General features: G+C 44.3%; 1 protein-coding gene across 1 annotated transcript in view; it reads right to left on the bottom strand.

Annotated features, from left to right (window-relative positions):
- The window catches only part of ISM2 (isthmin 2), a 67435-nt gene that overhangs the window by 25777 nt on the left and 16713 nt on the right, over positions 1 to 24945 (bottom strand). Inside the window, exons 2-3 of the mRNA XM_069637918.1 lie at positions 14324 to 14578; positions 11771 to 12089 (exon numbers count right to left, since the gene is read on the bottom strand). Coding sequence (XP_069494019.1) covers positions 11771 to 12089; positions 14324 to 14578 — 574 coding nt within the window. The remainder of the gene's footprint in view (positions 1 to 11770; positions 12090 to 14323; positions 14579 to 24945) is intronic.

Genomic DNA, 24945 nt, shown 5'->3' with positions numbered 1-24945 from the left:
TGCAGTGAGTTTTAAGCTGATAAATGCCCCCGTTCTAGGGTGGGCTTGCCACGAGTTTTAAGCTGATAAATGCCCCCGTCCTAGGGTGGGCTTGCAGTGAGTTTTAAGCTGATAAATGCCCCCGTTCTAGGGTGGGCTTGCCACGAGTTTTAAGCTGATAAATGCCCCCGTTCTAGGGTGGGCTTGCAGTGAGTTTTAAGCTGATAAATGCCCCCGTCCTAGGGTGGGCTTGCCACGAGTTTTAAGCTGATAAATGCCCCCGTCCTAGGGTGGGCTTGCAGTGAGTTTTAAGCTGATAAATGCCCCCGTTCTAGGGTGGGCTTGCCACGAGTTTTAAGCTGATAAATGCCCCCGTTCTAGGGTGGGCTTGCCACGAGTTTTAAGCTGATAAATGCCCCCGTTCTAGGGTGGGCTTGCCACGAGTTTTAAGCTGATAAATGCCCCCGTTCTAGGGTGGGCTTGCCACGAGTTTTAAGCTGATAAATGCCCCCGTTCTAGGGTGGGCTTGCAGTGAGTTTTAAGCTGATAAATGCCCCCGTTCTAGGGTGGGCTTGCCACGAGTTTTAAGCTGATAAATGCCCCCGTTCTAGGGTGGGCTTGCCACGAGTTTTAAGCTGATAAATGCCCCCGTTCTAGGGTGGGCTTGCAGTGAGTTTTAGGGGCTTACCTTAAAAGTATTTCATTCTTGCTTCAAGCGTCGGGCGGATTCGTGCCTACGTTACGGGATCATTTCTACTATTGGGTCTGAAAGAACCTTAGTCCTACCTCTCTTCCTGTTAACACGAAAAAACAGCGCCCATGTTTTGGGATGGTTTGCCGTGTGTGCCCGTATATTTGCTGCAATCCATAATCTTTCCCGTGTGTTTGAGGGAAAAATATGTTCCTTGATAAAATATTTAAGAATTGGTACATGCATAATTTCCAAAAAATGTTACGGAGTCTATGTTACAGTTGGCTGGTTCCCTTTGGTTTAGGACCATGTTGGTGCATTAGTCACATTCATACAGTATTCTAATTTGTAGTGCAGTATGGTTTTTGTAGTTCTTTTACAGTATCTGATCTGTCAACTTGTTCTGCTAACATGCTAGTTTACGTGTTGCGTACATCATTTTAGCATCTAGATTGCATCTTGGTTGTATAATGTTTAAACAAGACAAATGTTATGCTTTTAAACATGTTAATGAGCATTATGTGAGAAGTGTACCATGTTAGTCTTAGATTGCAATGCCTTGTGGTTCTTGTGGTTGGTACATTGAACATTATTCCCTGTCAAATTGAAATTGTAATCATTTTACTTACAATGGCTTATTTGTTGAGACTGAAAAAAGCTCTACCTTGTAGCATCACATAATGACAATAATGACACTAATAATGACACACCTGCCACGTCACACTGACGAAAATGCCATCATTCCTGTAAATAAGAGAACAGAACTTTTCACATAGACAGCAGTCCATTATCCACTGTTGGGGCAAATATTACAAATGGCTATTAACTGTTTGGCAGAAATCACCAAAGCAATTTTGTCAAAATGTGTGTTTTTTAAAATGATTTGAAACAAATGATGAACAAATAAATAAATGTTATATATATTTTTCTAAATCTGGGGATGTGTATGTCCACATAGTATTTGGAATAAATTACATAAGAAACGAGAATCAGAAGAAATGGTACAGTAAGATACAACGCGGTAGACAGGGGTAGTTTGTGTTTCATTTTTTCTTTGAAAGTATCCTTGCTTGAATACAACACGTTTCCCCCATCAACAAAAAATTCGAGCACAATCTACTTTTGATCAAGTTCTAGCACACTACAAAATACAACCCTCCCTGTAAAGGAACACAGGACAGACAGTTCCACAAAGGAAAAGGATGCACTCTGGATACTGACAGGAGGGTAAGTAGGTAATCAGTCTTATTGTTCAATGTTATTCGGTTCGGCACCCAGGGGGCAAAGGGTCATAACAGACTCTAGGGCCCTTCGGAGAAGGACCAGGGGGTCAGAACCACAATGTACCTGGTGCTGAAGAAGTTCTTGGTGCTTGACAGCGTTGAGGCAGTTCCAGGGTGCTTCGCAGCCCTTGAGACAGAGTTAGTGGCGGGAGACAGCTGCGGGTACTGGGCGGCAGGCAGTTTGGCAAGTGAGGTAGGACGGACGTTTGCAGGCTATCCAGCGTGATGGCTCAGGGCCAAGAATCATTGTCTCTGTGCTGGTTGGAGGATCTTTAATGCTGGTTGTGATGGCTCGGATGGCTCTTGTGACTGCGGCGTGACAACAGTCAGCTGTGCAGCCGGATGCAGTTCGAGGACTCGACTGTCTCGAAAATATCCTTAAAAGATGGACGCTGGATGATGCTTGATTGGCACTCCTCCTAGCTTCTTCGCAGGGCTTGTGTCCTTTTAAGGCAGACGGCCCAAAGCTCAGGCAAGTGATTGCAAGTAACGGCCTTGTCCTTTGTCCAAAGTCTCTCTCCGGCACTTCCCATCTAGGGAGCTTGCCAGCAGAACCTAGCAGGGCACGCTGTGTGCTGGCTAGGTACCAGTTTTGGAGCTGCTGGATGGGTCCCCTGACTCTGGTATGTCCCTCTGCTCCCTGGGAGATGTTTAGGGGAGGGATCTGGCTTCCCTCTTGGAACTCCTGGCCTTCCTTCACTGGCAAATGATGTAAGGTAGATTGTACCTTCAGCCCAGGTCCGACTGAGTCCTTCTTGTTACTCCTTGCAAAGTCTTCATATGATCTGCTAAGTGAGGGGTTCAGCCTCTTTTAAAGCCAAATGGGCCCCAATGATTGGTGCAGGCTAAGCCTACCTTACTGAACCAATCCTGTATCCCCACCAAACAAGCTTCTGTTATAAATGAGGTCATGGCCACAGTACTCAGGAACAGGACATGCAAGGGGTGACAACATATACCTAAGTCTCACCTATCTTCCTGTCTGTTGTAGATCAAAGTGTCTCTCGAATAAACGAAGCCCTCTGTGACTCTTGATTAAAGCACAGGTTTCCCTTGAAGATTGTGGTGGGAGCAGACTTCTTGTCTCCCCCAAATCACATAATTCTCCCCTCCAAAAGGGGTAAATAGTGGACCCACACATGCATTTCACTGCCTTTCATACAGAGGGGTGGGAGCTGGCTTCAAGGTGACACATTACATACCAAAGGGGTGTTAGTCCTGCCTTCCTGCTGTCCTATTCGGCAACCAAGCCCCTTCAGGCTTGCCTCAATTATCTTTGGTAGTATGCTCTGCCACCAGCTGGATTAGACAAAAGGAATTCAGATCCATGGAGCCTTTGATATCTAATATTTAAATTAGGCTGCTCATGGCTGGTCACATTCCAGCTGACTTTGACAGGGGAAGACAGCACCTGTAGGCTGTGTCTTCCCGGAGTACACGTGACTTTGCGTTTTGTGCAGGAAGAAGATGAATGTGCGCAGAATGGCCTCACACATTTCTCAGAGGATGATCTCCCATCATTTATTTTCATTATTAAAAAATCAAAAAAGCCCAGTCGAGTACACTCTCCCACGAGCGGGTGGTCGAATTCCTCACACTCCCGACATCGATTAAAAAAACTAATTAATGCCTTCTGCCATTTATGAACCACCTTAAAACAAGTATTTGGCTACATCATATGCCTGCAACCTTTGGCTCTTCTGATATTTTGGACTACAAATCCCATCAGTCTTAGCCAACATACTCAATAGTGAAGGATTATGGGATTAGTCATCCAAAACATCTGGCAAAGGTTGCAGACCTCTGGTCTACTTCCATGGCCAAGACACTCGACTCAAATGATATACCCAATCCCTCAGTTGAGGAAACAGCACTCAAACTTAATGATAGGAATACTGATGTGGCCACAACAAAGAGCTCTCACGGTATAGTTAGGAAACCACCTAATGGTAAAAATGCCCACTTTTGTAATGGAGACGTGGCTCCATCTCTGGCCACACCCAACTCTCACCATAGGCGATTTTGGCGCATTCACGTGTATTGTAGAAATAGATCTGAGAATGTGCACGTATTGATTGCTGGGGATATGAATACTAACTGCTTGTTCTCAAGACATGCTGATATTAGAGCTGACCCATCAGATGATAGGGGATCTAATTGGGCTCGCTTTTGTAAAGACTGGAATTGCTAATATGCAATGGCAATATCCAAGGTGATTGCACCGCAAAACACACCGGCAGAGGTAACAACTCAAAGTCGATAATAGATTATATGATAATCTCCCGTACTCTATTTCAGCACTGCCAAGAATTCAGTGTAATAGACGCAGCTACTAGTGATCACAATAAGCTATATTTAAATCTTGCATTTTCTGAGTCAAGCCAGGGTGGTGATATTGATAAAGACTGGAGGTGGCTGGCCTTAACTTTAAGAGAATCCATTGACAAGTTAAAATTGATGGGGAAGCCGCTTTAGTACTCCGAATACATTAAAATTAGTCAGTTGGAACTCACGTAGGTGCTACCATATACTGAATAATGTGAGTTTAATGGAAGAGCTGGCAATTTTTGACTTTGTTTTAATTCAAGAGTCTTGGGCATGCGACAAGATGTGATGGGAGGGTTTTACAATGCACAAAATGTGTGCTTTATGTGGAAAAAATGGACGCCCTAAAGGAGGTTTAATTTTGGCCTGCAAAGACTCTAGACAAATTGTGGTAATGAATGATTGGTGTATGAGACAATCCATGCTGGTTGTTACTGTGAAGGTTGGGGTTGGTGAGGCAGGCTACTCATTGCTTATAGTGAACGTATACTGGAATCCAAGTGAACATTCAGATTTTGAGCTGGAGTCAGAGTTGAATAAACTTGGAACCAAAATAAATCTGTGGCTAGAAGAAAATGAGGGAGGACAAATCATTGTAGCAGGAGATATGAATACTGACTGCTCAGTTGATCGGGTTGAGGGAACTGTGTTATACTCTAATAGGGATTCTGTTACAACAAAGGGGGGAAACCCCAAACTAAGAGGTACTCTATGGCTCAAACTTGGTGAAATGTGGGGCCTTGAATTGGTACATAATGAGGAATTCACATGGAAGGCAAGGGGATTTGCACCCATAATAGATGATTTCTTCCTCTCAATGGAAATGAGTAAAATTCTTTGTAAGTTTGAGGTTAAAGATTCACCTTTCAGCGATCACTGGCTGTTAACCATTGAAATGGCAGGTAACACTACTTTAGATCAAAGGAGCATTTACAATGAAGAAGTTAGGGTGAACGCCAATGGTAACAGAATCAAATGTACCTTTACAAAAACAACAAAGTTCACAGTGACTATGATAAACTATGATAAACTATTATGATACATCTGACTTAACTGTACGACTAAATAGATATGCAGTTAGTAATTATACATCCTACATTAGTACTAATATCCAGGAGATGGAAAATAAAGTTAAGAAGAAGTACATCTCTCCCAAAGTAAACAGGCATGCTGTGGATGTTGAGTTTTATGAACGAAAGGCCCTTATGAGGAAAAAGATACATCGACTACACAAACATGGAAAATTTGATCCTAAGAAGCTGAGTGAGATAAAAAAAAATTAAACAGCATTATAAAAACTGGTTAATTAACCATAGAGTCAGAAAAGCTCAATTAGACGGTGAAGGGATGTTGAAGGCCCTCAGGGGCTACAACTCAGCTAACTTCTGGAATATTATCAATGACTCAGAAAAATTTGAGTCTGAATTCTATTTCAGAAGATGTCTGGTTGGGCCATTTTTTGAGTATCAATATAGCAAGACCCGAAATTCATAAGACACATTTTTATGTTAATACAATATGAGCTATTGACAACTCTGTTGAAAAAATTGAGTGTTTAATAAAGAGATCAAGAAATTCTGGAGCCCCTGGACCAAACAATATGTCTAATACAATCTTGAAGTCCATTCCTGGGCTATGGGCAAAGATCCTGTTTATTTTGTTTAATGATCCTTTGACAACCAAGATCATTCCTAGTTCCTGGAGGGTGGCAATTGTATTACCTATTTTTAAAAAGGGTTCACGCACCAACCCTCTGAGTTATAGACCAATTGCAATTGCCGACCCAGAGTCTAAAATCTTCGCATCCATGGTGCTATTAGATATTCACAAATGGATTATTGAGAAGCAAATCCTGGATATAAATGAAATTGGCTTAAAAAAACATGAGAACAGACTGCTGAGGTCTAGTTCTACGATGTATCCAGGACAAAGCTCTGAAAAAGGTTGCCGGGCCCACCTTTATTGCCTCAATGGACCACAGTATGGCATTTGACATGGTTGACAGATCCCTACTGTGGAAGAAAATGAGTGATCTTGGTATGCCAAAACATCTACTAGAGATAGTAATTGCTTTATATAAGGATACTAGGTTAAAAGTATGTTTGAACTCTCAAGGATGGCTATCTGCAGAGCTGCCAATTATGAATGGTCTTCGTCAGGGCTGTATGCCAGCTCCCACAATATTCAATCTTTATCTGTGTGGAACCAAAGGAGCCCCGAGTAACAAAGGACTGGTTTCGCCTAAACTCTGTAACGTCCGATTGCTTGGTTGGCATATGCAGACTACATTTTGTTACTGGATAATACGAACGTGGGGTTGCAACGTCTGATTGAGGAATTCGAAAAATGTACCTCTGAGCTACATTTAAAAATCAATCGCCACAAAACCATCATAATTCGTATGGGCAAACTGAACAAACAACATGGAGCCTTTACTTGGTTCTGTGAAGGAAAATATATTAAAGCCCAAAGCACCCTGAAATATTTGGGGTATTACTTTTCTGGTACAGGATCACCCAGCTTGATTAAAAATCAACTGAAACTAAAAGCAGGAGTGGCTTTACAACAAATGCGGTCGGTTGAGAAAAAATTTGGAAAGTTCTCCATGCCACCAATTTGAGAATACTATACTAAGAAAGTGATACCTAGGTTGGTCTATGGTCTGGAATTCTTTGCCTATGATTTTATGGACTATTTGAAAGCCGTGGAGGGAAGTATCTGGAGAAGTATACTTTTCTTTCTCCCACGGTGCATCCCTCTCTAGAGCTCATAAAATACGAATTTGGTCTTCAATCACTCGCATCATTGGTTATCTAGCAAAGGCTTTCCTTATGGAGAAAATGTTCAATTAAAAGGGACGAAGATCTCTTTGTATGTGTGGTTAATGAAGTAGCATGTGATTTCATGAAAAATTTGAAGAAGGATGTTGACAAATGTCTAAGGTCCATCGGTATGTCTGTTACAACCTTGCTCAATAAACCTCTTAAAATTAAACAAATTCTTCAGGGCAACGATATGCAAAACACACTAAATAAAATATCAGAGTCAAAGTTATATAACCAAGCGTACTCGATCTGGAAAAAAAAAATTAGGTAATGGAAGGCTACTTGACGGAATATCTGTGTAGGAGGGTCCGCAATGACTTCGTGCATTTTAGAATGAATGCCTTGCAGACCAATCAAATAATAAACATTAGTGGTGCAGATATTGTAAAGAAGAGGGTGTTGTAGAAACACTCCAACACATTCTGCTTGTATGCCCGGCCCTCCTTTGTCATAGGATTGATTATTTCGCACAATTCATAAGATCTACTCACTCTGTTAACAGAGAATTTATATGGTACAGAATGATCCATTAAAATTCTACTACTTTGACCATACGTATAACAGCATTTTTGAAAAACATATGTGATTTGTGCTAATAAGTTAAACAGCACTTTTGAAAATATATGTGATGGGTGTTAACAAGGTTTTGAGCTAATGATTTATTTGACCGTGATCTGATCATGTATGTGATTATACGTGCATAGTAGTTAACTTAAGTTGTCTTTTTGACTTGTGCTAATCATAAGGTTCTTTTGGTTATATTTTTCTAACAAAATTTGTGGTTTTTGTGTAGAGGTTTGATTTATTTTTTTGAAATTTTAATGATACATACTGTAAATGTCTTGATTTGAATACTGTTGTATATGTGTTTTTAATCAATGATTTTTTAAAAGCTTTATAATAAACCAAAACAAAGGAAAAAAAAAAAACAAGAAAATCTTGCATTTGGATGTGTAATGAAATCAAGGATTCTTTCAGAAGAATTAGAATGTAACCATGGGAAAACCGGTTTAGTGAAGTTTAAAAGGGATGGCAAGGGTCTGAATGGAAAACTGAAAAAAAGTAGTTCACAATAAACAATGGGAAACCTTAGATCAGGAGTGTGCACCCAATAATTTTGAGATTTTCTTGAGAAAGTTGGAGCACCCACTTTCTGCCGCATATAAGAAAGGAATACCACATAAGAACTATTTTGATGAAAATACCTTACTCTGAAAAAGAGAATTTAGGAGGAATATAAGAATTTTGAAGAAACATAGTAAATAAGGCGACAAATTTAAAATAGAGAATAGGATTTTGCAAGCAGCGTGTCAACGATGGAACAGATCAAATAAAATGCTTAGATATCAGCGTCAGGGGGAAGTAATGTTCGAAGCAGTTATAACTAACAACAGCAGGAACTACTGATCTTTAATGAATGGGGGAAAAGCATTACAGTGTTCAGCTCAAAGTGTATGTGTCTCAGAGGAAGTGTGGGGTACCCACTTTGGAGGATTTTATAACCATCAGCAAGTTAGACATAATATGGAATTATCTCAAACCTAGGGCTTAAGTTGTGGTACGAGAGAGGAAGTAAGGGATATGATCTTGGGGGCTTCGAGCTCCAGATCAGTGGACCCAAATGGCCTCTCTAATTATATACTTAAACAGAATGCAGAGGACTGGTCGGTCGTATTATATAAGCTGTTTCAGAATTGCTTTGAAACACAACACTGCCCTCCCACCCCCAGCTGTAAAACAGCCATGGTAGGATCCTATCTTCAAGAGGGGTGATCAGGCATTACCTGTTTCACTATCGCCCAATTGCCCTCTAGGATGCGGATAGCAAGATATTCACGGGTATAATCTTAAGGGAACTGGAGAAGTGGGCTGAGGAAAAGAACATACTGGAAAAGGCCCAGACTGGCTTTAAGAGAGGTCTGTCCACTACACTAAATGGGCTTATAGTTAACACCATCAGAGATCAAGCCTGGTATATGAATAAGGCTCCCCTACATGTGGCACTGATAGACTTCTCCAAGGTGTTTGATATGGTAAACAGAATGTTGTTTTGGAAAAAGCTAGATAGGTGGGATATTCCCCGAGGATTATTTGCAATCCGGGTCTACCTACATAACAATACTAATATCGTGGTGAAGTTGGACGGATGGGGCCACTTATCCAAAAATATACTAACAAGAAGGAGAATATGACAGGGGTGTAATTTTGCACCCTTGTTGTTTAACTTATATCTAGCAGGCATCAAAAACCATCTGAATGATGCTGCCTTTGCTAGTCGGAAAATTGGTTTAGAAAGGGTGTGCTGGTTAGCCTATGCTGACGACTCTTGCTCATGGAACTTACACGAAGGGGAATCCAGAGTCTACTGGATGCACATGAGCAAGGATGCTGCAGCTAATTAATTAGAAATTAATCCAGCTAAAACTATTATACTGAGAATTAGTAAACAGGTGATAAATATACCATTCCTGTCATGGAAATTGGAAACAATTGTTGTTCAGCCAATAGTAGAAACTAAATATTTGGGGTTCAGGCTCACAGCACACCCAAATAGTTCCCTTCTTAAAATGGCATTGGCAGGAGAAATAGATCAATTGATGGCGCAATTATTGAATATAAAATCCAAATTTTGTAAATTTTCATTAAGACCAATGCTCAAGTTCTATATCCCCTCGATCTTATATGGGCTAGATATTGAATCCCAGTCTTGGGAACTCAAATGGGATTATTGGGAGGGGCGCATATGGAAGAGGGCATTGAACTTACCCAAGTCACTCCCTATAGTAGCCCTGTGCTATGAGCTTGGTCGGAAGTCCCTAAGAGCCTGCCATTAATGGAAACTGCTTCAATTGTACAGATCCACTAGAGCTCCCCAACAGAATTTGCTATATATGGATCTTGCAGAGGAATCAGTCACAGGATCAAGTATACTCCTCAATAAGCTTAGAACAAAGGTGGAGAGAATCCTGGTATCAATACCAAAAAACATTGGTGATCTAGTCCGGAACCCAGAAGGGCTACAAATCAGCACTTGACGGTATGGACTGGATCAATACCACATATTGGATGAGAGCTCTGATACTCAACAAGAATCCCTCCTTTACAGATAAAAGCTTGGAAACTCTCCCGAAATACCTGGTACAGTTTCCGGATTGTAAAGCTTGCAACGAGATATTGAGTTTCTGGCTAAATGTGCTGCCTTCGGATTAAATATTAGCTTGTAGGAATATGACTGGTGCAACAAAACATTTCTGTCCGGAATGCAGTCAGAATGTTTCTCAATCTTTGTACCATTTGATGATAGAGTGTGTAGGAACTAGACTAAAGAGAGTTCAAGCCCTCAAGATTTGTGGGCTATCCGGGGTGGCCGAATTCGAGAGACTTTAGGCATCGCTTATCCTCAGGGCATAAAATGTTCCTGTCTCTTGAACTTTACAAATTGCTTACATTTTTTAGACTGTATGAAGACTAACTGTGACCCTGGGTGTTAGTGGGTTGAGGTTCAAATGTATATATGAGGGACAAGAAAAATGAATTTTATTTTATTTTCCTCTTTTTGTTTTAATGATTGTATAAAAGGTTTTCGTTTGTTGATATATGTTGTACTGTGAAAGGTCAGATCTTGACTATCCCACATGACAAATAAAACATTTGTTTTTAAATGGCGCATTGTAACCGTACACCCACGTCATTCCCAAGCCGCGATGCTGAACGTGGCATACAGTGCAACATTACCACTTCCTGTTGACTGTGATATACTGAAAAACAATTCCAATCCAAGCAACCATTCAGACCTTTCAACAAGTGCCCCAGATAAGATTTTGTTGCAAGGGGATTGTATTTAATGCTTCTTGATTTGGGGAGTAAAAATCAGATCCCATTCCCAACTGAAGAACTTTTAGTCAAGTAAAAATATATATGGAATAGTAAGACATATTTTTGACCTAATTCATATTTTGTTTGAATTGAGTAATTACTGTAAGCAATGTGTTTGTTTCTTTGTGGCAATACAAATGAAATGATAGCTGGGAGGTTTATAACTAATCTTCACCTTTGGCATAGCTGTGGGCAACCCTCCAGACCATCATTCTTCAGCCTGCCTAAAAATCCAAAATCCAAGCTACACCTCACGGATGATGCCACATGAGGCCGAAACTGGAGTTGCTTGTGGCCTCGTGAGGAGGGGATTTGGCCTAGCATTTCGGCTGGACTCTCCTCTTTGGGGGAGGACCACGTCCGATTTCCATATGATCTTTGCCCTTTCTGTAATGGCTTGGCAGGAGAACGATGGCCTCGGAGGGTTTCGCCCGAGCGATGCCAGATGTTTAAGATTCATTCTAAACCTTCCAGCCATCACCTCTTTTTCTTTTGTTTCTATGTGGTCTTTGTAAGGTCAGGAAGCACATTTCAAGAACTCCTCTTTGTGCCACCTTATATTGGTGACGCTGTCATGAACACAGAGCAGTGTGGGTGGCATCCGGAAGTAGTCACCTGTGTACTCTACATTCTGTCTTTGCATGGCTTACCATAGTTATCTTTTTCAGAACCTATTCCACTCCTTTTCCCCTGCTGTGAGTGATCCCAGTCGAACCCCAACTCCACTCAGCGCAGTTGGCACCAAGAGCCAGATACCTGGTTAGTCTATCTCCCTGCTTTGCGCAACTTACCATAGTTATCTTTTTCAGCGGGTACTCCAGTCCTCTGCCCCGGCTGTTGGCGTTCCCAGTCCCCTCCCACTCCACTCAGAGCAGTATCCTCCTCCCCGTCGTACTCCGAGAAGTAGTCTTCCTCCTGCTCTGCGTCCGTGGTCCCCTTCTCGCTTTGGCCATCCTCCTCGGCAGGGTCCACGTAGTCCCAGAACAAAGGCCAGAAGAGGTCCTTGTGAGCCAGCCACTCTGCGGACGATATCGACCAGTCGTTCCTGGGTTCCTTCAGCAGATCCATCTCAAACTCTGTCTGCGGGTCGTCAACCACCTCAATGGTCACCTATGGAAGAGAGGGGTCTGTTAGGGAACAAAGATCTGAGATCGCAAGGAGGGAACAAAGCACACAGTAAACGCTCTACTCTCCATCATCTATACTATCCCCTTCAAACATTCTATCTTCAAGGATACCCTCTGAATTCCATGGTGCACCTTGTTTCGGGAGGATAGCTCAGCGGCAACATGCTCGCCTTGGAAGCAAGACGATACTGAGCAACACAGGTTTGATCCCCGGGGTCCGCGCTTTGAAACCTTTGGGTATTAAGCACGTTATAAATACACCATCATATCATATCTTTCATTATACACGCCAAACCCCATAGCATACACTGTCCACCATAGTGCACTAACCTCCATCATGCACTCTAACCTCTAGGACGTATTTTACGTTCCAGCATATGCCTTATATTAATTTGCGCACAATATACTTCATAACGCACTCTATGCTCTATGGTATACTAACCTTCCTCATGCATGCTAACCTTCATCCCGCATTCCACCAGCCATCATATTCACCATACTACCTTGCACACACTATACTCTACATTACACCCTATCCTCTTTGGTGCACCCTACCCTCATTGGTACACTTGCCTCCATAATGCACCCTAGCCCGGGAGGATAGCTCAGTGGCAACATGCTCGCCTTGGAAGCAAGCCGACACGAAGAAACACAGGTTCAATCCCTGGGTCCGTGCTTAGAAACCTTTGGGTATTTAAGCGCGTTATAAATATGCAACTAAGACAAAAAACAATTACGTAACTAAAAAAAAAAAGATTCCTCTAACAGCGCCTCGATGCCTGTGTGAGCGCTTTAAAAATGCAAAATAAATGAAAAAAATAAATAGCCTCCACAGAACACTGCATGGTACACCCACCCTGCTACTGTCTGTCAGCATCACTCCCTGTCTTCTCCACTGTGTACTCCTCTCTCCATGTATCACTATGTGTATGTATTGCATCTCTAGTCCCTGGTCTTGTATGATACTTTACCATTAAAAATTAAATATATAAAAGTTCAAGGTTGCCTCACTTATTCCTGAAACAATGGCATCATCCACTTCAGTGAGGTCTCACTCATTCCTCAGAACTGGTTTACTAGAACATCCTTAGCGAGTCAGTCATGCCCCCTCGTTAGCACTGTATATTTAAGCAGTCTTAATTCAACTTAACATCACTAATTTCTTATTCAAGCCTCTGTAGACCTTTGTGCTAACCCAGTCATTCCTACATCTTTTGTCCTGGACATGTACTGGAAATTCATTCATTCCAACATTTCCAATGTTTTAAACCTCTATGAACTCTCCTTTATTCCCCTGTCAGTAATAATATTGTCATTTATATAGTGCTTTGTGCAGGGCTCTTCACACTTCTAAGCACTGTAATAAATAATACAAGTTATTACTACCCAATTTAAAAGGTATTCAATTTATGGACCCTGCTTGATGATGCTCTGAGTGGACCCCGCCTGCGATTCAGACTTGCGAAGTGCAGGCTGGCCTAGTGTAAGAGGTAGGCACTTAACCCAGGGCCTATCCATCTTTGACCACAGGCCAACTAAGGAGGCTCACTCATTGCAGCATAACCCATATGAAAGTGGATATTGCCTGTGTCACACATTACAGCCCCAATACACTCCAACTGAGAATCACATTTTCCCATGGACTGGCTCACTCCACTCAATGAAGTCTCACACATTCCCATATCATTAGTCATGTGTGCTTCTTTGGAAGATGAACCCCCTCAATCCCCACCTTATATGGTGCATCACTCAGGCCCACACACTTCAATGGGGGCTACAGTTTCCTGGAGCCAAAGAGATGGGTCTTGCCAGTTAGCACAGAGGGCCTGGAAGTATTAGATAGGAGCTGTGTTTGGAGTGGAAGAAGGAGGTTGTGTGTAGAGGAAAGGTTTCTAGGTAGGCTGGAGAAAGCAGGGCCATGAGTGGGTTGGAACAATATCCCAATAGACTTGTGAAAGAACCTTGAGCAAGACTACCAGGTCTGTAGAGTGCAGAGAAGCTGGATCCGAGAAGACTAAATAGGGGGATGGGCAGAAAGCTGCAATGCCTTTCCTACGGGTTGGACGGTGTCTGATAGGCCAAGACAGATGGAGGTGCAGTGAGGCATTTTGTTGAGGACCAGAGAATTGATCAGTCTTGACAAAGCGGAGGTGCTATCGAGAAAAACTCACTCAATGCCAACTAGTCAACAATTGCTTCTCCGGCCCTGGGCCTTGCCTGAATATTTGGGTTCTGAGCAGTCAGGTCTACGTTGGCTAACCCTGCGAGGTCCAGCACAAAGGGTGTTGTGGCAGTCTCCTCCTGCGGATGGCTAGTGTGGAGCGAACGCGACTGGCTCCCGTCGCCCTGTTGAGACCAGCGGCGCTTCTGCCGACTTGAACTCCTCTGGCCGCCTTGGCTCAAACTCTGCACCTTGTTAGATGGCACTAGTTGCTCTGCCGGTGGCGAAGCTCCATCTGATGGACCACTGACCTAAGGAAGAAGGGAATGGAGAATAGTCACATTAACATCAAATACTTCAATGGTTTAGACAGTCTGTTTTAGTAAACGAGTATCACTGTATTGTGTAGTCATGGTCAATGGGTAGAGAACAACGGTTGTATACTAATTGACCTTTTCACAAATGACCTCAGGAGAATTGACCTTGGGAGAATTTACCTAATTTAAAAGGTCAATTAGGAGATATATTCGGGGGGGAAACCCCCCACCCCATCCAAAACACCCCGATACCCTCCACTCAATCCCCTTATATTATTTATAATCCAAAACCAACCCAATTCATATATAAAATAACTAAAATAATATAAGGTCAATTGTGCAGAAGGTCAATTAGGGCCACTATAATTAGGTTAATTAGGACAAAAGGTCAATTGTAAAAGGTCAATTTGGGTAATACTGAGAACAACAATGCAGAGAGCCTTCATCAATCGATCTCCCGCAAGGGATGGAGAAGCACTGCATAGCCAGTCAAGCCACAGGTGCGGTGGTCAGTACCAGGGGTCTGCACTATGTGGCTCTCCAGGTGTTTTGGTCTGCGACTTCCAGGATCCCTTGACTGTGCAAGTAGGGCTGATTTGAGTTGTAGTGCAAAAAATCTGGAGAGCTCAGGGTTGCTGACCCCTGGTCTATATGGTGCAGGCCCCTTTATGACCAGAAAGGCATGCACAGAGTCAGCCAGTCATTTGCCAAGGTAGCAGCCGGCCTCATCTGAGTGACGCAGAGGAGCAGTATCAGGCCATGTCCCTAGGATAACTAAATCCACAGAACAGGAGGATACAGATGCTGTACCAAGCCATGCACAGGAGCAATAACAGGTCACGCCCCTAGTAGAACTAAATCCACAGCACAGGAGGATACGGATGCTGTACCAAGCCATGCACAGGAGCAGTGCCAGGACATGTCACTAGTAAAACTAAATCCATAGCACAGGAGGATACGGATGCAGAACCAAGCCATGCACAGGAGCAGTGCCAGGCCACGTCCCTAGTAGAACTAAATCCACAGCACAGGAGGATACGGATGCTGTACCAAGCCATGCACAGGAGCAGTGCCAGGACACGTCACTAGTAAAACTAAATCCACAGCACAGGAGGATACGGATGCAGAACCGAGCCATGCACAGGAGCAATAACAGGTCACGTCCCTAGTAGAACTAAATCCACAGCACAGGAGGATACGGATGCAGAACCAAGCCATGCACAGGAGCAGTACCAAGACACGTCCCTAGTAAAACTAAATCCACAGCACAGGAGGATACGGATGCAGAACCAAGCCATGCACAGGAGCAATAACAGGTCATGTCCCTAGTAGAACTAAATCCACAGCACAGGAGGATATGGATGCTGTACCAAGCCATGCACAGGAGCAGTACCAAGACATGTCACTAGTAGAACTAAATCCACAGCACAGGAGGATACGGATGCAGAACCAAGCCATGGACAGGAGCAGTGCCAGGACATGTCACTAGTAGAACTAAATCCACAGAACAGGAGGATACAGATGCTGTACCAAGCCATGCACAGGAGCAATAACAGGTCACGTCCCTAGTAGAACTAAATCCACAGCACAGGAGTATACGGATGCAGAACCAAGCCATGCACAGGAGCAGTACCAGGCCACGTCCCTAGTAGAACTAAATCCACAGCACAGGAGGATACGGATGCAGAACCAAGCCATGCACAGGAGCAGTGCCAGGACACGTCCCTAGTAGAACTAAATCCACAGCACAGGAGGATAGGGATGCAGAACCAAGCCATGCACAGGAGCAGTGCCAGGACACATCCCTAGTAGAACTAAATCCACAGCACAGGAGGATAGGGATGCAGAACCAAGCCATGCAGAGGAGCAGTACCAGGCCACATCCCTAGGAGAACTAAATCCACAGCACAGGAGGATACGGATGCAGAAACAAGCCATGCACAGGAGCAGTACCAAGACACGTCCCTAGTAAAACTAAATCCACAGCACAGGAGGATACGGATGCAGAACCAAGCCATGCACAGGAGCAGTACCAAGACACGTCCCTAGTAAAACTAAATCCACAGCACAGGAGGATACGGATGCAGAACCAAGCCATGCACAGGAGCAGTGCCAAGACACGTCCCTAGGAGAACTAAATCCACAGCACAGGAGAATACGGATGCAGAATCAAGCCATGCACAGGAGCAGTGCCAGGACACGTCACTAGTAGAACTAAATCCACAGCACAGGTGGATACGGATAGAGAACCAAACCATGCACAGGAGCAGTGCCACGACACGTCCATAGTAGAACTAAATCCACAGCACAGGTGGATACGGCTGGAGAACCAAGCCATGCACAGGAGAAGTACCAAGACACGTCCTTAGGAGAACCAAATCCACAGCACAGGAGGATACGGATGGAGAACCAAGCCATGCACAGGAGCAGTACCAAGACACGTCCCTAGTATAACTAAATCCACAGCACAGGAGTATATGGATGCAGAACCAAGCCATGCACAGGAGCAGTGCCAGGACACGTCACTAGTAGAACTAAATCCACAGCACAGGTGGATTTGGATGGAGAACCAAACCATGCACAGGAGCAGTGCCACGACACGTCCATAGTAGAACTAAATCCACAGCACAGGTGGATACGGATGGAGAACCAAGCCATGCACAGGAGAAGTACCAAGACACGTCCTTAGGAGAACTAAATCCACAGTGTTACAAATCTGAGGATGTTGTCCCTTCTCCCCTAGGGGGAGACCTTTCCCATGCGGCCAGGGAGGTGCGTCCACAGTACAATAGTCACCTTTGGATGGTGCATCGAGGGAGGATCACATGGGGAGGGAAACCCCCTATGGGATTGGGGACGACTATTCTCAGAGAATGCGCTCTTCCCCTGCCTAAATACATCCAACCCCTTCACAAATACCAAATCCTCTTCCCCCTCTAGGTAGAGCAAATGTGCTCTGTTGCCAGGTCAGTCACTTTAATATGCTTGACCAACCTAAAATATGAGAGAATACTATGTATCTTGCATCCGAGTTGAAAGTGAGTACTGTGAAGAAGAAGGTCGTGGAGAGTCTGAGGATCACTCGGAAAAAACTAAGTGAGCGGTCTAGCTTTTGTTCGAGATCTCATTCACACAAATGAATAGAGCTAGCCCACGCAAGAGTTTAAAAGGAACTCAGCTGTGAGGCAGGAGATTAATGATCCGAGGAGGTAGAACTGTGGGCCTCCTGCATCGGGCAGGCAGAGCGTATCCAAAGGGGAAGAAGCCGCAAAGAGAGGAGAAGGAGAACCCGAACGCAGCCCCAGCTGGAGGGACCGTTCGGGTTGCTGCCGATACGTACCACAGGGCACCCCAGGCCCTGGTTAGCCACCTGCAAGGCAGGACATGTAACCGGGTAGAGAGGTGCCTGCGGAACCGCGTCAGACCCCACCATTAATCTGAGGCCTGCTGCAGCCTCGGGAGCAACGCAGATGCAAGCAAAACACTGGTACCTGTCAAGAGGAAGGAAATGGGTATGCAGGTTTACCAAGAGACTTTGGTGGTCCTGAGGCACAGAAGTGTGAATACTAGTATTGGAGAAAGGGGGTCTGGGACCCTGGTGGGACATTGCGAGTCTGAAACCCGCACCTACAAGGAAATTACAGTATAGGAGGGTTGGGGACCCTGGAAACCCCCAAGCTAAGAAAATCATCTAACAATATAAAAAAAAGGCCAGATGTATGTATGTCTCTGTATGTTTGTCCGGTGCAGTTGCTTCGCCTGTTGTCACCGCTAGAGAGAGCTGTTGCCTCAGGATATTTAGATAAAATGCCAATTCGCATAACTTTGCCTGTTTTCATCACTAGAGGGAGCTGTAGCCTTAGGATATATGGTGGTCCTACTGTGTTAATGAAAACCTGCACTTTGGCCCTTGTACACAGGCCTGTACGCTAGTATGTGTTAAGAAGGTTGGCGACCCTGAGACACCCCAAGGGACGAGAATCATATGTTTGGCCGAAGACGGACTGAGCAGATATGAGAACAAATTGCGAGTCTGGGACCTGGTGCCATAGGAGAAGCCGAGAACATCCATGATAACCGAATTAGGTGTTTGGCAGGAGAGTGAACCAAACACCTACGACACTAAAAGAATAAGAAACACAGAGGAGAAATATCTTTGGCAGGAGAGTGAAGCAAACACCTACGATACCACAAGAATAAGTAAAACAGAGGAGAACCACGATAACAGAATCAGAGGTGTGGCAGGAGAGTGAACCAAACACCCACAATGCCACTAGAATAAACAAAACAGAGGAGTCATATCTTTGGCAGGAGAGTGAACCAAACACCCACTATACCACAAGAATAAGTCAAACAGAGGAGAACCACAATAACAGAATCACGGGTTTGGCAGGAGAGGGAACCAAACACCCACAATGTCACAAGAATAAATAAAACAGAGGAGTCACATGTTTGGCAGGAGAGTGAACCGAACATAGATCATACTGAATGGCTAGTCTGGGACTTTCATCCATGTAAGAAACTAAAAGGGTCAAGGACCCCAGAGTTGGGAAAACAGAATACTACAAACTATAACAAACTGTATCAAGTTGACAAGATAAAGGATTGTGAAGCTAAATCGGTGATACTGAAATATTTATAACCCGGAACTCATGAATTTTCTTAGTTTAGATTTTATTGTGCTTTTACCAATCCTTAAGCTGTTTATGAAGTGCTTCTTGATGAACTTGATGAACTTGAGGAACTGAAATGTTTATAACCTGGAACTCTGGAATTTTCTGATAATTTATTGTGCTTTTATTAATCTTATTAAGCTGTTTATGAATTGTCTCGTGATGATGTAATGATTTTGTTATTGTAAAGTTTTATATTGAAAAAGTTGATTTATCAACTAAAACAATGTTTCAATAAACAAACGTAACTTAAAAAGCACAAATCCTTGTGGATTGTCCACTGCCATTTGCATAAGAAGATAAAAGGGGCTCAGCAGCCCAAAAGGAGGCAAACTGAGACGAACTCCAGGGGAAAGGAGCACAACCCTATTCTGGGAGTCTTATATGTTTGAACATTGTTTATTTCATCACTTTTATTACCAGAAAGACTAGGAACTTTTCTGTTGATTGAAATAACCAAGAACACGTATTACTTTAAGAAGAGACCATCCTTGTGCAGTTACTTTACATTATTAGTGTTAGGATCCGAAGCAGGTTTTGGAGACAACAGTGACATACTCTTTATTTTCAGATTTCCTGACAATTTCACTTGTTTCTTTGAGGTAGGAAAACCCCTCCTAGCTTCAGGATAGAGAGGCATTCTTCCAACCTTTTCTTATTTAATGAGAGGTATATACTCAGAAACATGCCACCATTGTGTCCGAGCCTTACCTCTGCACCCTAACAGAGGTTACAGATGCAGTACCAAGCCAAGGCATAGGTGCACTGCTGGACCATGCCCCTAGGAGAACTCTATCCAGAGCACAAGGCAATACTGATGCTGGAGCAAGCCACAAGAGAGGAGCTGCACCAGGCCATGTCCCTAGGAGAACTAAATCCACAGCATAGGAATTTACAGATGCAGTACCAAGCCTAGGTGTAGGTGCACTACGAGGCCACGTACCTAGGAGAACTAAATCCACAGCACAGGGGGATGCAGATGCTGTTACAAGCCACGAGGGAGGAGCAGCACCAGGCCACGTCCCTAGGAGAACTCAATCCACAGTGCAGCAGGATGCAGATGGGATGCAGATGCTGTAGCAAGCCACGAGAGAGGAGCAGCACCAGGCCACGTCCCTAGGAGAACTCAATCCACAGCGCAGGGGGATGCAGATGCTGTTACAAGCCACGAGGGAGGAGCAGCACCAGGCCACGTCCCTAGGAGAACTCAATCCACAGCGCAGCGGGATGCAGATGCTGTTACAAGCCACGAGAGAGGAGCAGCACCAGGCCACGTCCCTAGGAGAACTCAATCCACAGCGCAGCGGGATGCAGATGCTGTAGCAAGCCACGAGAGAGGAGCAGCACCAGGCCACGTCCCTAGGAGAACTCAGTCCACAGCACAGGGGGATGCAGATGCTGTTACAAGCCACGAGGGAGGAGCAGCACCAGGCCATGCCCCTAGGAGAACTCATTCCACAGCACAGGGGGATGCAGATGCTGTTACAAGCCACGAGAGAGGAGCAGCACCAGGCCACGTCCCAAGTAGAGCTAAATCCACACCACGGAAGGATACTGATTCTGTACCAAGGAACACACAGGAGCAGAACCAGGCCACCTCCTTAGGAGAAAGATGAACGTAGCACAGGAGGATATGGATGCAGAATCAAGCCACGGCGCAGGAGCAGTACACGGCCACATGCCTAGGAGAACTATATCCACAGCACAGGAGGATCCAGATGCTGTTCCAAGCCACGACAGAGGAAGAGTATCAGGCCACGTCCCTAGGAGAACTAAATCCACAGCATAGGAATTTACAGATGCAGTACCAAGCCTAGGTGTAGGTGCACTACCAGGCCACGTCCCTAGGAGAACTAAATCCACAGCAGGCGAGGATACTGATGCTGTTCCAAGCCATGCACAGGAGCAGAACCGGGCCACGTCCCTAGGAGAACTAAATCCACAGCAGGCGAGGATACTAATAAAGAACCAAGCCACGTTCCTAGGAAAGCTAAATCCACAGCACAGGAGCATAGAGACACAGCGCCACGACCATGATTTAGGAGCAGTACCAGAGCACACACCAAATATACTGAGTAGCATGCCATAACAAAACAGGCCACAAAAAGGAGCAACAGGTCACATACACAGAACACATTCTAGGCCACCACCGCTGCACAGGTGGAAGTAAGAGCCATATGACCCCATGTTCACAGAATTAATAAAATGGAATGGTGTCAAGCCACATCCCGAGCAGAGTTAAATCCACAGCCCAGGAGGTTACAGAACTATCGCCCTCTAGCAGGCTAACCCTGGATGGCCAAAATTCTTGAGAAAACTGTTAAACAACTTAGGCTTTTCCTTACGAATAATCACATACTCCATGATTTCCAATCGGGCTTTTGCCCCAATTATGGTAGCGAAACAGCATTGGTCGCTGCCTGGGATGACCTACTTCGCTACGCCGACCAGTCTCAATTGTCTTTTTTCGTTATGTTGGACCTCTCAGCCGCCTTCGACACGGTGGATTACTCCATTTTACAATCTCGGCTTTCAGACACTCTAGGAATCAATGAAAAAAACCTTACATTGGTTCAAGAGCTTCTTATCAGGGAGAGTACAAACTTTCCGACTGGGCTCCTTTGTTTCATCCCCTGCACCGGTGGCACGCGGCATCCCTCAGGGCCACGATATTGAGCTCCTCATTAATGTTTCAGGTCCCAATAATTCATTCAATCAGCTTCAGCTCTGCCTTAATCGCATCAAAACCTGGCTGGCCAAGAACAATCTTCAGCCAAACGCCTCCAAAGCCGAAGCTTTGTTTCTTGGTCCTAAATATCTTTTGCAAAACCCAGACTGATGTCTGCCCCCTCCATGTTCGGTCTCCCAACCACCTTGGCTTCCAAAGTGAAAGATCATGGGGTCCTTTTTGACCCTTGCCATGTCCTTACTGAATCAAGTTAATGCCAGCATTAGGCAAGACTTGTTTAGCCTTCAATTGTTTCGTCACATCCTTCCTCACCTCCCACACAGTGACCGTGGTCGATACATTGATCAATACAAAACTAGACTATGCATATGGGCCTCCCTAAACATTTGGCTGACCACCTTCAAGTTGCCCAAAACGCAGCATTTCGCCTAGTTTGTAAACTCCTGCATAAATCATGCACCTTGCTTGGAAGGCGTAGTCTTCATTGGCTTCCTGTTGAGGCCTGCATCATGTTCAAGATCCTTTGTCTCAGGAGGATAGCTCAGAGGCAATGTGCTGCCTTGGAAGCAAGACGACACAGTGCAACACAGGTTCGATCCCCAGGTCCGCGCTTAGAAACCACTGGGTATTAAGTGCGTTATAAATAACCAATTACAATTTGTCTTGTGTTCAAATGTGTGCATGGACAGGCCTTCTCACCTTTGCATTCTATCAGCCATCGCGTTCCCTTGATCATCCATCAGCTTCCTACTTAGAGTCCCGTCCCCCCAGTCATTACTCTACCAGTGGCGGCAGACGCTCTTCTTGGTCCCAAGCTCTGCAACAGTCTCTCTCTCACATTGCGCTCTCTGGACTCTCTCCAGATTTTTGGTAAATATTTTAAAACGTGTCTTTTCTCGTATCTTGATTTGCATAACAGCTTCCGCATCACGCAGTTGACTGGTATTCACGCGAGAATTCAATGTTATTGTTCCAGCCGCGCCCTGATGCAGATTCTCTGCCCGGCTGAACTCTCCAGCGCGTTGCGTAATATAAATTCCAAAATAGAAATGGATGCAGTAAGAAGCCAAGACACAGGAGTACCAGGCCACACCCCTAGCAAACTTCATCTACAGAACTTGAGCCACCAAGATTGTTTCTAAGGTATCAACCCAAGTGGGGTCAATTACAAAAACAGCAGGGGGCGGGGGTGGGAATTACAGACAAATTACTGTGACAAGATCAATATTGGAAACTTAAATTGAAATGTCACACTGTTTACACAATGTGAAAAGAGTCATGCATAGAAACGACAAGAATATCCAATTGTCATTTAATATTGGTAAGATTTTTGCAAAAAAGAAATTGTAACATGAACACAAAAATACAGTAACAGCATTATACACACGTCAACAGATAACATTGTAAAAGAGCTGCTTGTAGACAAAATAGCAACACAATCCTCCCAGTGCACACACCAACTATATTGCGCTAACACGTAGGGTTGTCATTTCACCAAAATGCCAGGGGGAGTGGGAGTGACATCACACGACCCTTGACCTCTGATATCACAGGAAGTGATGTCATTTGATACCAACCCCATGTGACATCAGCGGAAGTACTGGCACACAACCTTTTATCCCTTGACAAAACAGGAGGTGGCATCACATCGCATTGTTCCTCAGTACACTAAGAAAAATATGGTTATATCACTATAATATGATATACATTTCATGCAAGAATGGATCAGCATATGTAGCATTAATATTAGTGTGTATAGGCCCATATTACCAAGTTACGGTGAATGTAAGCAGACTTCCAACTCAGCAAACGGAACTATTGGACATCACTTGAGCTAATCCGCAAACAGACAGAGCATCTCGAAGAGGTCTAAACCCCAAAGCGCAGACATCCATTGCCTGCCAAGTGTCTTGCCACAGAAGGGAAACAGCAAATGACCAACACAAGTCCAGCCAAAAGACAATCAGAGGGTGAACCACTTCATGCGTTTACACTTGGACAATAAGCACAGGGATTTTCTTGTCAATAGTGCACTTTGGACGATTGTGAGGGATTCGACCATCTGCACGGCAAGAGTGCGCTCACCTGTTTTTTTTTGTTTATTTAAAAGAATGAATGATGGGAGAAAAACCTCAGAAAATATGTGGGGCCATTCCTGCACATATTTTCCACGCTCATCGCACAGCAGAAAAATAGTCATGTACTGTGGGAGGCCACAGTTTACCAGCGCCGCCCTCCCCTGTCATATGTAGCTGACACCTGACAGCCATGGGTACATCAAAAGCCTTTGGCTGTGGGCAGCCTGATTATAATTTCAAGGCCCCATAGATTTGCATCTCCGCTGTCAAACCTTGCTGGTTGCGGCAAATACTGAAGAATGTTAATTAGCAGGCCTCAAGGAAGGCCTTGTGCAGGAAGTGACAATGGAGACCAAATGCCAACACCTCTTTTTAATGCAATGGGTCAACTTGATACTAACACCCCTCCTTGGTATGAATGGAAAGTATATGTCCTGTCTGGAACCACTCCTTTCAGAGCAGGGAAGTATGTGAATTGTAGGAGACGAAAGTCTGCCTGCAACCCCCTACTTCAAAGGTGGCCCATGTTGTGATCAAGCGCTGCATAGAGCTCAGTTAATTAGGGAGACAAGTCGATGTACAACAGACAGGAAGAAAGGTGGGACTTAGAAGTATATCTTGTCATCCTTCTGTCTGTTGCCAAGCGCCCTGGTTCTGACCTGAAGCATCACTGAAGATTGTTGGTGGAGACCCAGGATTGGCTCACTGAAGTTAGTCTTGGCCTACACCAATCCCTGGGCACTGTTTGACTTTAAAAGAGGGTTGAGCCCCTCACTGATCAGATCATGTGAAGGCTTCGCAAGGAGTAAAAAGGACTCATTTGGACCTGAGCTGAAGGTACAGTCTACCTTACATCTTTCTGCCAGTGAATGAAGGCCAGGAGTTCCAAGAGGGAAGCAAGATTCCTCCCCTAAACATCTC

This window comes from Ambystoma mexicanum, chromosome 14 (genome assembly GCF_040938575.1).
Source record: "Ambystoma mexicanum isolate Mex_15411 chromosome 14, UKY_AmexF1_1, whole genome shotgun sequence".
NCBI lineage: Eukaryota > Metazoa > Chordata > Amphibia > Caudata > Ambystomatidae > Ambystoma > Ambystoma mexicanum.
This window is presented reverse-complemented; position numbering and strand designations above follow the sequence as displayed.